This window comes from Vespa velutina, chromosome 3 (genome assembly GCF_912470025.1).
Source record: "Vespa velutina chromosome 3, iVesVel2.1, whole genome shotgun sequence".
NCBI classification, from domain to species: Eukaryota; Metazoa; Arthropoda; class Insecta; order Hymenoptera; family Vespidae; genus Vespa; species Vespa velutina.
The window spans coordinates 10,506,593-10,520,800 of record NC_062190.1 but is presented as its reverse complement, the minus strand read 5'-3'; the positions used below and the strand labels follow the sequence as shown (position 1 = coordinate 10,520,800).

Genomic DNA, 14,208 nt, shown 5'->3' with positions numbered 1-14,208 from the left:
ATATATATATATATATATATATATATATATATATAAAGAGTTCACTTTTTACAGAATGCAACGTAATAACGATCACGATTCGAAAATGAAGTTATTAAGAATTTGTCTTTTTTCTTTTTTTGTTTTCTTTTAAAAATAAAATATGGTTTCAGGGTGCTTCACGTAATAACCTTAATACTTATTATACTTAAAAACGTATCTATCTATCTATCTATCTATCTATCTATCTATCTATCTATCTATCTATCTATCCATCTATCTAATGTCTTTTCCGATAATGTATGATTTTCATATTTTAAGATTGATTAAACTACATATTTGCAAAAGGTATTACTTTTTACGTGACTTCGATATACGATAAATAGTAAATTCATCGAAGAGATAATATACACATTTATGGGAAGAATCCGTTGACACGTTCCATATTCGAACGTGATACCGATAATACAATACACATTTACGATAACGAAATAGATATAACAGAAGTTATACTAGGTTGATAACTTAATGAGTTACGACGTTGTAAGACAGTTCTATCCACTTTAGAATACGTTGTAACTTAAACGAAATCAACTAACTATTCTCACGGGAAAGGAAGGGAAAGGAATATTTATTTATTTATTTATTTATTTATTTGTTTGTTCGTTTATTTGCTAACTTTTTTTCTATCTTCACTTGTATTATATTCCATTGTATTTTTCTTTCTTTCTTTCTTCTATAAAAATTTATAAATCTCATCGATCTTAAGTTATATCTCGTCATTGTATTAGACTAATCATAATGATCTCGTCGATCTTTTGGACAAATTTAAGAAGATTTTTATTTAAAAAAAAGAAAGAAGAAAGAAAAAAGAAAAAAAAAGAAAAAACAAGAAGAAAAAGATACATTTTATTTTCGAGACATCTAGAAACATATATCTTCACGTTCCATTAAATATCATTTGAAAATTTATATTTAACTAAATAAAAAAGAATAGAAAATCTTGACACTAACTTTTAATCCTTTATATACGTGTAATGTGTTTCAGTTATATCTGTCATAGTCAGGAACAGAAATTGTATACGGTCGATAACATACATACATACATACATACATATATATATATATATATATATATATATATATATATATATTCGCAATAATCCGATCGCGTTTTCTGTCAATTTGTTAGTAAAAAAAAAAGAAAAAAAAAAAAAGAAAAAAAAACCGGAAAAAAAGGAGAAAAAAAAGAAAAAAAAGAACAAAAATGAAAGAAAAAAAAAGAAAAAAAAAGAAAACAAAACCGGAGACTAGTATAAAATCAAAAAGCGGAGCAATTAATCGTGGTTGACACGGCTCTCTTGTTTCGACTCGTGACACCTGTAATCGAGCGTATCGTTGTGACCCATAGAATACGTCTACAATACTTTTGTCTATGAATATATATATATATATATAGATATATAAAATATATAATATATATATATATATACATATAGATCAAATATGTATAACATCACCTGCGTTGAAAATTCGAGTTCAAGGATTAGTTTTCCGTGCTCGTTTGGTATATTTCGTAAGCAAAAAAAAAAAAAAAGAAGAAAAAAGAAATATTGACAAAAAAAAAAAAGGGAAAGAAAGAAATAACGCAAAAGCCAAAGGGAGACGAATGTGAGATGTTAACGTTTACGAAAGTTTAGAAAAAAAAAGAAAAAAAAAAAAAAAATAGACAAACAAATAAATGAAATAGATAAACAAAAAATAAAAAAGAAAAAAAGAAAAGATTCACGTTCATTCTTTTCTCAAGTTTATTTTTAACGAGTAAGTAAACTGAAATTTTAATTAAAAAAGAAAAAAGAAAGAGAGAGAGAGAGAGAGAGAGAGAGTGAAAGAAGCAAATTGAATTTCGTCAACAAACGTTTCTTTTCGCGGATAAAAACGTCGTTCTCAATTCTCGGATATATTAATGAATCTAAAAATAACTTTGATTCTTCAATTTTTCCTCTTTAAGCACGTTAACAAACGCGTGTTTTGAAAATAAATCGGAAAGGTTTGAGAGAAAACGATTGAGGTTTAAGATTGAAATCGATAGCGTGGTGGACAAGTCCGATCGAACCAAGGTAGAAATTCAAACTCCACGAGAGATCTGTTTATCGTACAACAAGGATCTCGAGAATTTCTTAATATAACTCTGCAAATGCATTTATATCCTACGTTCTCTCTCTCTCTCTCTCTCTCTCTCTCTCTCTCTCTCTCTCTCTCTCTCTCTCTCTCTCTCTCTCTCTTTCCTTCTATTCTATACGATCTAAGATGCAAAACTGCTGCGATCTGTCCATTGTAATGCTTCCGAGCATTGTAACGCCGCCATTTTTCTTTGAAAGTTCATATACATCAATCAATAAACAAAAAGAGATATACGATGAGAAATATTTCTCATCGGCGCCATAGGAGAAAGGGTATGAGAAGAAAAAAATAAACAACAACAACAACAACAACAACAACAACAGAAAAAAAGAAAAATAAACAAACAAAAAGAAATAAAAATAAAAGGAAAAAAAGAAGAAAAAAAAAGAGAGAAAGAAAGAAAGAAAGAAGAGATGAGAAAAAAATAAACGAAATAATCATTTCCACATAAACGACGAACGTGCTAATATCAAAATGTCTTTCGAATGGTGTACATTTTTAATAGTAACCTAGACGATAGAAACATTTTTATCGATATTTTTTTTTTTTTTACAATTTTAGAAAGAAAACAAGCGGAATAACGATAAAATCTCGTTATGGTTTCTTCGCGGCAACATAGAGGATACGCACTGCACCGCATCGGCTGACACGCGACACGATATCCCTGCGATATGCCAACCTCTATAAACTAACGTAGCTGCGTCAAGCAGCATTATCATGATTTCTGGTATGTATATATGTACCTATATATGTATGTATGTATATATGTATGTATGTATGTATGTATGTATGTTGTATGTTGTATGTTGTCTGTATGTATGTATGTTGTATGTTGTATGTTGTATGTTGTATGTATGTATGTATGTTGTATGTACGTATGTATTAACAACGGAACGTAGAGTTCCTCCTTTGTCGAGACGTAGAAGGAAGGAGATACGTCAGTTTGCGACAAGACAACGAAGCTCGGTTAAAACGATTAGGAGTTTAATAATAATGGTTTATCCGTAAGAGAGTATTTATCGTTGATATAGGCGCGTGATAATTTCAACGAAAGTTAATGAACCTTCGAAAGATATAACGTAATTAAATTAATGTTTATCTCATTAATTACTTAATAATATATTCTTTAATTGTTATGACTTTTATAATTTAATAGTACAGTTTTGGATATTTTTGTTTGTTTGTTTTTTTTTCTTTTTCTTTTTTTTTTTTTTTTTTTTTTTTTTTTTTTTTTTTTTTTGTAAATCGACAAGGCGGATCGTAAGAAAACGGAGAAGTATTTAGAAGATGATTATGGGTTGAGTACTTTTGTGAAACGAGCGCGTCTCCAAAGTCAACGGTGAGGAGTGCTTGTGGGGTAATGCATTACGCGCTAACAAGCGGAAAAGCAAGTACCCGAGATGAAAGTTCGGTAATAACGTCATCTTAAGGATATTATCCAACTATCCACACAGACCAAAACTACGGTCCCGTTGATCGTTCCCTACGAGTTATTTGAGAGGAAACTTAAACCTGCGTGAGACTTATCATTAGAGTTAATCGAATCCAATCTGAACATGAAATAGGTATTTTCCAAGGGCTTTCCCTTTTTCTATATCCTCCTTTCTCTCATTCTCTATCTCTCTCTCTCTTTCTTATTTTTCAACTTTTCACGGGTTTACAATCACACATTTATTTTACGTTAACTCCAGGATAATTTTCGATTCGACAAAATAAACGATGAAGTGTTTAGTCGTACGTCACGAACATTCTGCATCGATTATCATAAATGCATTATTTCTTTTTTTTTTCCCCCCTTTCTTTCCTTTTTTTTCTCTCTCTCTGTTCTCTGCTCTCTCTCTCTCTCTCTCCCCCTCTCTCTCTCTCTCTCTCTCTCTCTTATATTTTTTGATTAGAGAAATTTATCGGATAGTCTTGTCACGGCTCATACTCGCTCTCTAATTTGCTCGATGGAAGTTCTGTGTCGTCCGTCACGAAATTAATTTACATTTAGACCCCGATTAAAGCATTGATTAAAACCGAGCTTAGCGAACGTTACGTGGCCTATATTCGTTTTGATTCACGTCCCGACATCGCGCGCTTACGTATCTTGCGGTTAATCCCCGATACACGGAAATCCAACTTGTTTCGGTACTAACTTTTCTTTAATATAAATATAATACAATATATTAATGTCAATATTTTAAACGCGATCAAAAACATATTTGTAAAATGATAATATTAAATGCGTTAAATATGTCGTCGTCGTCATCGTCGTCCGAGATATTTTTTTTCTTTATTTTTTTTTTCTTTTTTTTTTTTTTTTTTTTTTTTTTTTTTTTTTTTTTAGCGCATTAAGAGATGGATCGTATGAAAAGTAAATACGATGTCTTTTACGAATAGTAAATAACATTTTCGATAACTCACGCTCGTTCCTCTTTTTAATAACGTAATGACTATTAACGATCTACAGTTTTTTTGTTTGTTTTCTTTTCCTTTCTTTTCTTTTCTTTTCTTTTTTTTTCTTTTTCTTTTTCTTCGTTTCGTACAATCAGCCAAAAAGATCTAGCAATTTATTCGTCTGTGACGTTTCATTCTTCGGGGATCGCACGAAATCGAACAAGTATTTCAATTAAGACCTTCCACGCTGGTCGTTCGTTTATCGATCTTTCTCGTTCGATCGAGAATTCGTTCGGAAAAGTAGAGAGAGAGAGAGAGAGAGAGAGAGAAAGAGAGAGAGAGAGAGAGAGCGGAAAAGTGGTTCGTGTATCAATCTCGCGAGATCCGCATAAAAAAACGAACGCTATCTTTTCACCTCTTCTACCCTTTTTTCCTCTTTTCTCTCTCTCTCTCTCTCTCTCTCTCTCTCCTTTTTTTTCAACAATCTCCTACTACAATGTTTTCTTTTTGGGGGGTTTTTTTTTTTACTATTATTATTAATTTTTCGAAGAAATCTCATAGGGCCTTGCCCTAACGTTATTTAATTTTGCGCACTGCACTAGAGAAAAAACGATATATGAAATTAAATAAAAAATTGTTGTTGAAATTAAATAAAAAAAAAAAAAAAAAAACTAACGAATGAACAATCAACGGCAAACAATCACGATAAGAATGTCTATCGTTAAGACAATAAGTGTCATCGTTTATTCTTTCTAGATTATTATGATTAAGTAACACATTCTTTTCTATAAGTATGTAATTAAAAACTTTCGTTCAGAGAATTATTTGCAACAATGAATTCCTAAAGTCGATCGTATAAGAAATTTTTTTGCGAAAAAGAGAAAAATAATAAAAAAAAGAGAGGAAAAAAAGAACAAAGAAACAAGAATGAAAACAAAAACAATATATATATATATATATATATAAAATAATTATTCTTTATAAATACACTTGATTGATATCGACGTCGCGAGATAAACTGATAAAGAAAGAATAAAAAAAGAAAAAAAATGGATATTATATATATATATATATATATAAATTCATATTAGTCATAATTACATTTATTCATATTACACTTCTTACATGCATAAGTGTAACATACACATTTTCTCATACCTCCTTCTTCCAGAGATTCACTTTGTTTTATCGCAATATTTATTCTTTTAGCGGGATTCCTCTCGTTGACCGACTTTTTGATTAACCGTGAGACGACTGAGGAAAATGAAGACTTACTGGTCGGACGTAGGGGAGAGAAAGAAACAGAAAAAAAAGAAAAAGAAAAAGGAGGAGAAACGAAAGGGAAAAAAAAAGAGAGTGAGAGAGAGAGAGTGAGAAAGAGGGAAAAGGAATTGAAAAGGGAGAAAGGTTGATAAAGAATGAAAAAAAATATCGTCATTACGTTAAGCGAAATAAACTAGCGATAAAATTTCCGATGGAACTCTTTCTTATCGAGTCTTTCTTATCTTTCTCTTTCTGTCTCTCTTTTTTTTTTTACAGATTAATCATCAGGATTTAATTTAATCTTTCAACGAAGAGAAACGACGACGAGGACGACGAAGACGACGATGAGAAGGACAACGACGACGACGACGATGACGAGTGATCGTAAATAATTCACTATGATACAGTACCTTCGAAGAGGACACGCGTTCTTTTCAATGCTTTTCAAAGGCTACGGTAACGAGGACGTAACATAACGTTGGAACGTAAACGTCAAATAACATAAAAAATATATGTACACATACCCACGTACATCATCGAAACGAAATGCGATCAAGAAAATGATAAATCCATAAAAAAATTTTATTTTCTTCATTGTTTCTCACATTCATGTATAATAAATTAATTCGAGAGAAGAAAAAAGAAAAGAAATTGACAGAGAATGTTTGTTAAAGAACAAGAAGAAGAAGAAGAAGAAGAAGAAAAGAAGTAAAAAGGTAAAAGGGAAATGAAATGAGAAAGAATAAAAAAAAAAAAAAGAAAAAAAAAAAAAAAAGAAAAAAAAAAGTAGTAAGAAAAAAAACAATAAATAAAATCGATCATTTTTCTTTTAAGAAATAATTTATCTAACAGAATATTAATTGCATTCTCAGGGGAATTACGGAAACGCGTAAACGTCATGAGTCATGTACAATGTCAATATTGTAACATGCACGAAGAAAAAAAAGATAAAAAAGGAGACGGAAAAGGATAAGGAAAGAAATGAGATAAGAGAAATAAAATAAAATAGAATAGAAGAGGTGATGATGATGATAAAAAAGAAATAAAAAAAAAAAATAAATAAATAAATAAATAAATAAACAGATAAAAATAAACAAAAAAGTAATCGATCATCTTCCTTACAAAAAAAAAACACACACATACAAAAAAAAAAAAAAAAAAAAAAAAAAGAAAAGAAAAGAAAAAGAAAAATAATAATCTTACAGAATATTCTCACCTAATTGCACTTTAATGGAAATAACGAAAACTCGTGAACGCGTGAGTCATATATAATAATCCATCTATATTATCGTAACATACAGCGAGGCTAATGGTTTTACTCGAATACGCAATCAATTAATGAACATTTATAGAACCTCGACGTGATAATGGTAAAGCCTGGCTTATGCACAGATTGATTACTACTTATCCATTTAAGAGTAACCACAGTTTCCCACCTATCACATCGTAGTGATAAATATATATCGTTTAAAATCCCAATTCAATAAATCGCACAAAAGAGATGATAAGGACGATAGGAAAGCCGCGAACAGTTGTGTACAGGTGTAGATTAATCTAATTAAAAATATTGGGAAATGATCTTGTTGATGTTCTCGATACGAAGACATTAAAAAAGGATAAAAAAAAAAAAATTAAAAAAAAAAAAAAAAAAAAAGAAAAAAAAAAAGACAATACAAAAACAAAAAAAACCAAACCATTCATCGATATAATCGAGTTCTCTGTCGAGTGGCAAGTCTTTGAGACATTTCAATTATCGTTGATTAATCAATGAGATTAGAATTTTTTTTTTTACCTATCCAATACACTCGTTTGTTACATAAAATTGGACTAATCGGATTTAATTAAGCTAAAATTTAATACCTTTTATAAATAAAATATATTGAAAAATTTTGATAAAATACATATATACACACACACACACACACACATATATATATATATATATATATATATATATATATACATATATATATATATATAAATATACTTAATTTACATGATTAGTTTTTGAAAATGTGTTAACTTAAAAGATAACTTTTGCCGATAATATTGAAGTATTCCTCACCCCAACCCCTCTACTTCAACCTCCCTCGATAAAGATGAAATTCCCGCACGATCACCTGTCACGATCCGATTTAAACCGAAAGAGTCAAGAATTCGTTTTCTTGAGTCTCATATATATATACATATATATATACATATATATATATATATATATATATATATATATATATATATACATACTCTTGATAAAAAACCATAGTATTCTATTCGGGTACTTACCTGAACAAGAGGAATCCCAAGCCGGTTACTGCTGCGCGCCGGACATCGTCATTTACGTCAGAAACCTGATAAAAGTGTTCGTGTAAGTATGCCGATCCATAAAATGCAATGACGGTGATATCGATATGTGAAATTCAATATCGGGTCAAGGATGAAAAATGCATGAAATTCGAATTCTCTGTCTATGGTCTTTTCTTATTTTCTTTCTTTCTTTCTCTCTATCTTTTTCTTTTCTCTTTTTTTTTTTCCCACCTCAACCTCTTTTCTTTTTCATTCTCCTATTCGCCCTTTTCTTTTTTTACCCTCCCTCTTTTTTTTTCTTTTTTTTATTTTTTCTTTTTTTCCTCTCTCTCTCTCTCTCTCTCTCTCTTTTATCCCTTTATTTTAATAGAATTACTTACGGCAACGTGTAGTAATTTTCGTATGGCTTGATTGTTCCCAGTACCACAATAAGCCATAGCTAACGTGTACATGCCGCTTCTTCGTAAAATCGGATCCTTATCGGCGCAAAGGGATGAAACGAGAGGATCAGCTTCCTCGAGACGTCCATACATAGTAAATGCAATACCGACTGCCAAGCCACGTAGGATTTTCTCATGTTGCGTTTCTTGAGCGTACTGGAAAAATAAAAACAAAAAGAAAATATATATATATATATGTTGCAAATAAAAACAACTCGAATTAATTTGTTAAAAAAAAAAAAAAAAAAGAAAAAAAAAAAATATATATATATATATGAATTTTATATGTCTTTTCGACGAACCTAATTGTTTCATTGAAAAGAGCGCGTTTTTTCGCCTAATTTCTTTTTTCTATCTTTTCTTTTCTTTTTTTTTTCTTTTTTTTTTTGGTTTCCTTCTCTCTCCTCTTCCAAAGATTTTCTACAATTATTTGTCCTTTTTATCTGTTTGATAAAAATTACAAAAGTAAATAGAAAAAGGATACGTATGGTGGATCAAATCTTTGAGGTAAAAGAAAGAAAAAAATAAAAAAATAAAAAAAAAAAAGAATAAAAAAAAAAAAGCAAAGAGAAAAAGATATATATCTTTGTAACGCGGTAGAACCGCATTTTATCATGAATAAGAAAATATCGGAGACATTTCTTACAACATATTCCGTTATATCGGAGGCACATTATATCGCTTTTATTATGATAAATATATACGTACGACACATTGGAAAACGTATATCATGTTCTTTTTCGTACCTGCCGTTCGATACTTTCTTGGAAATTTAATGATGGTTGTAAATTTTAATGTGATGTCTTTTTCGAAGGAACGAATTTTCTCGATATTAAGTAGGACTTTCGTATTTTGCGTGTCATTGGTCGTTGGAAAAAAAGAAAAGGGAAAAAGAAAAAGAAGAAGAAGAAGAAAAAGAAAACGAGGGAATAATCAAAGAAAAATCTCCAACGAATCTCGATTCTGATCATCGTTGTGCTAGGAATACGAGTTCTATGCTATTTTTGTTTTTCCACCTTTGCTCTTTCTCTCTCACTTTTTTTTTTTTTTTTTTTGATTTCCTAGATAACTACTGTCGAGATCGATTTATCTTGTAACGTTACATGTTCACCTTGTCGAATTGAAAAAAGAAGGAAAAAGAAAAAAAAAAAAAGAAAAAAAAAGAAGAAGGAAAGAAAAGAAAAGATAAGGAAAGAGATAAGTCGATTTGTAAGTTCGTAAATAGCTCGAAGCTAAAGTTGTTTCTAATCGAATATCGCAGGAAAAATTATGTAAGAAAAAAGAATTATCTCTCTTTCTCTCTCTATCGCGCGCGCGCGAGTGCGAGTGCATAATGCTCTTTTTAATGCGGACGAATTTGCTTTGCGAGAGAAAAAAGAAAGAAAGAAAAAAAAAAAAAAAGAAAAAAGAAGATTCATTGTCGTGAATGAATTACCGTTGGGTGAAATTTAATTGTTCTACACTAGCGACAGAAAAATGATGTCGACAATCGTTGTGCGCTCTTGTAAAACTAGAAAATTAAGTCCATTTTTCTTTTTCTATTTCCTTTTGTTTTTTCCTTTTTTTTCTATTCTTTTTTTTTTTTTTTTTTTTTTTTTTTTTTTTTTTTTGTTTACACCAATCTCTACTTTATCTTCCGGCACTTTCTATTTCTGATAGATCGAATTATGTTTTATTTAACTGAGAATAAACTATGCTCTCGAATATATCATAAGATGTTGACCTTAATCATTTAAAAATCTCTCGACGAATAACCGTATGCTCTCGTTTCTATGTATATATATATATATATATATTTGTTAGATGTTATTCGTTGTAAAAGTTAAATATACCGTTTAAAATTTTCCGAAAGATCTAAGATAAATCGTATTTTCTCTCTCTCTCTATATATATATACGCAAGAGCAAATGCACTCGCAAAAATTTTCGCTTTTAAAAATATGCGTAATGAGATCTTGACGATCGTTCATTTAAAAAAAATAAAAAATAAATAAAATAGAAAATAAAAAAGAAAAAAAGAAAAGGAAAAAGAAATGTATGTCTTGTTAGATCTTCTAATATCTTCGTGAATAATTTCTGAATAAATTTTTTTTATCCCTTATGCAATCCGTGGAATCATAAAATGATTCAAGAAATTTTCACTTTGGAAAAATCATCTACGATATTTGCATAATCGGCATTTCCATTATGAATGTTATCAATTATACCGTACAAGTTTCCTCTCTACGATTCCATTAATCGCGAGCGTTAACTAGTGATGTAATTAATTTCGGACAAACGTAAGAAACGTAATATTGTAAAAATTTAATATCCATTAACTAATAGAGACAAGATAAATAATCCAGATAAAGAAAAAAAATAAAAATCTCGATCGATTCGAAAATGATTAAAAAGGAAATTATCTTCATTTGTGAAGTACTCTAGTAATATCGTTCTTATCAATTTTGTTTTCTCTTTTTCTTTCCAACAAAAGTGAAATACTTTTCGATTTTATATAGATATATTGACTCTAATTAAATCGATTAACAACAAAACAATGCAATCTAGTGTGCAAAAAATTGAATAAAAAAAAAAAAAAAAAAAAAAATTTTTTTTTCTTTTACAATATCAATTACGAAAATGATCTTATGATAAACATCTCACTTATGTTGATATTATTTTTCTTTCATATTAACGCACGTGGAATAATAAATTTCTTGATAAAAATGTCGCATTATCGAGCATTGTGGTATATTAGTAGATAATCTGTAGAGCGAGTCTGAGAGTATAAAAGGAATGATTTGTGTTGCCGAGAATGAAAACGAAAACGACGACGTACTCTGACGCATCGGACATTACAATGGGTTCTCCGTTTATTTTCTTAGCACGTTCGTATCACCTTAACAGAAAAAAAAAGAAAACAAAACAAAAAAATAAAACAAAAATAAATAAGGAGTAAACTAATTCGAACATTTAATTAATGATATATACATACATATGTCACTTTTAATTACAGTTTTTGGTGTTCTATCTCTGAACCTTGCCAAAGCCGAAGATATATTTTACTTTCCTGATGATACTGGGACCACTCACGTAATTTCTATAGAGGACTATGACTTAACCAACGAGGATATTACATTTTTGAAAGCTAATTTATCAGGGGTGAAATTCATTCTTTATACGCGGTTAGTATATATAATATATATATATATATATATATATATATGTTAATAAATTAATTGAAATTATTATCAAGATATATTGATATCAGATTGATGCAAAAGTTCGTCCCACTTTTAATAGAAAAATTGAAGAAAACTTTTATTCATTATTTTTATTATTTCCCTATTTTTAATGAATAAAAGTTTTCTTTAATTTTTCTATAAAAATTAAAACGAATTTTCGCATCAATTCAATATTAATCAATCGTAATTGTAATTCAATGAAACGTTTATCGCAAAATTTAATTCTATTGTTTTAGACAAAATCCTAACGATGGTTACATCTTAAAATTGGACGACTTGCCGAATCTTCAGAATCCTAATTGTACGTGGAATGCGAGTAATCCTACGAAAATCATTACACACGGCTGGAGAGGATCTCACAAAAGTGATTCATGCGTTAGAGTTCGCGATGGTATATAAATCTAAATGAATTTTTTTGTTTTCTTCTTCTTCTTCTTCTTTTTTTAATTAGATCTTCATAAAGAAATTTTGATTTTATGTTTGCAGCCTATCTAACAGTTGGTAATTACAATGTAATCGTAATCGATTGGGAAAATATTGCTAGTGATATACTTTATAATAAAGTAAGAGCATGTATACCTAATGTTGCTTTATACGTCGCTAAATTTATAAATTATATGCAAGCTGTTGCCGATTTAAATCCAAAGAACACGTTAATGGTTGGTCATTCTTTGGGTAGTCATCTCATTTCACTCGCAGCAAACAATATTTCCGATAGCATTGCAGACGTCGTCGGTACGTTGAAATATACATACATACATACATATATATATAAATTAAAATTGTTTAAAATATTATTCGATAATGATTTTCCTATCAGGTCTTGATCCCGCTGGACCAGGTTATACCAATGCTAATCCTAATAATAGAATCGATAAAACTCATGCGGATTACGTACAAGTAATTCACACGAGTTCTGGAAGATTAGGCTTGAGAGGTAATTACGGTACAGCTGATTTTCATATGAATGGTGGAAATACACAACCCGGATGCGGTATCTGGGATATAATAGGTATTTTTAATCTATTCTTCGTGTCAATTTTAAATCTATATTTAAATCTAAATTATCCTGTCTTTTTATCTTTTTTTTTTTTTTTTTTTTTTTTTTTTTAGGAAAATGCTCTCACGCAAGATCATACTTATATTTTTCGGAATCCATTGAAAATCCTCGTGGTTTTCGAGTTACTCCTGTTACATGCACACGATCCTCGTGTCCTAACGTATACATGGGTGGATCTTCTCTCGATCACAAGTAAATCATCATAATCTTATATATATGTATATATATATATATATAATTTTTTATGTTTCTTAATTTAGAAATTAATTACTTTTTATAATTTTATATAGCGCCCAAGGATCTTATATATTGGCTACTGCTAGCGAACCTCCTTTTGCTTTAGGATAATTAATGTGATATTTTATTGTTTTACTTTATCAAAATTATTGTAAATATCTTTTATATATTCTAATATTAGTATTATTTCTTTCTTTTTAATCATTTCCACTCGATGCTCTTTTTGACTCGAGACATTTTACGGCATGTTTGACGTAATTGTTTATCATCTAACATAAAAATGATTAAATATATAAATTAATCCATAAAACTTTTATACTTAAATATTTTTATGTATCTTTACACCTACAATGAAATAAATTTCTTAAATATTAATCTCTGTAATGTTGTTCAGTATGATATTTTATAAAGTCAATTATCAATATGCGTGCTCCCTTGTCGGGGCACGTATTGAAGATAATATGTTGTCTTATGTCTTTCGTTTATCATCATTTCATCGAGAGTAGATCTTTCTCTTTCCTGTTAGAAAGATATATAGTTTTCTCATTCAAACGGATATCTTTCGAAGTAAGAGATTAAAGTGGAAGTTCGATCATGAGCCTGGCAAATATATCTTTTGCCACTCGATCGTTCAATTAAGATTTTCATATATCGCAGATAATTAAGCGATCGTTTATTTCTCTGCCTTTTTTTTTTTTGCTTTTTAAATATATTTATAGAACCCATAAAAAGAAAAAAAATTTACTTTCCACCATCATCTCAAGGATTTCCTTAAGAAACAGTATGCTTTGAGACATATTGATCTTGCCACGATTAATGCAACCCATATATATATATATATATATATATATATATATATATATATTATGTAGTTTTTTTTTTTTTTGTTTTTTTTTCTCACATTAACTTCACCATCTCGTAAAATTTTTTTTACAAGAATCAATCCTGTAATATCCCAATTGTTTAAATTGTTTAAACATGTCACAATCTTTCTTATCTTCCTATGCTAAAATTAATGAATTGTTTTTTCTATATGCTACTGTAGATTTGTTATTTTTTTTTTTTTTTTTTTTTTTTTTTTTATAAGATTTCGCAAATTCTTCCTATTCGTTAAGAACGTCCCAGTCAAATGACATTTT

At 29.3% G+C, this 14,208-nt stretch overlaps 2 protein-coding genes across 3 annotated transcripts in view; one reads left to right on the top strand and one right to left on the bottom strand.

Moving 5' to 3' along the window:
• Positions 1 to 14,208, bottom strand: part of LOC124948142 (26S proteasome non-ATPase regulatory subunit 1) — a 63,360-nt gene that overhangs the window by 44,122 nt on the left and 5,030 nt on the right. For both annotated transcript variants that reach the window (XM_047491340.1, XM_047491341.1), the window contains exons 9-10: positions 8,490 to 8,705; positions 8,089 to 8,153 (exon numbers count right to left, since the gene is read on the bottom strand). In XM_047491340.1, coding sequence (XP_047347296.1) covers positions 8,089 to 8,153; positions 8,490 to 8,705 — 281 coding nt within the window. The remainder of the gene's footprint in view (positions 1 to 8,088; positions 8,154 to 8,489; positions 8,706 to 14,208) is intronic.
• On the top strand, positions 11,286 to 13,444 carry LOC124948144 (phospholipase A1-like). The gene is made up of 7 exons (XM_047491348.1): positions 11,286 to 11,415; positions 11,544 to 11,712; positions 12,009 to 12,163; positions 12,259 to 12,507; positions 12,593 to 12,784; positions 12,886 to 13,024; positions 13,123 to 13,444. Exons 1-7 carry the CDS (start codon positions 11,343 to 11,345, stop codon positions 13,178 to 13,180), a joined length of 1,035 nt encoding a protein of 344 aa, XP_047347304.1. The 5' UTR covers positions 11,286 to 11,342; the 3' UTR covers positions 13,181 to 13,444.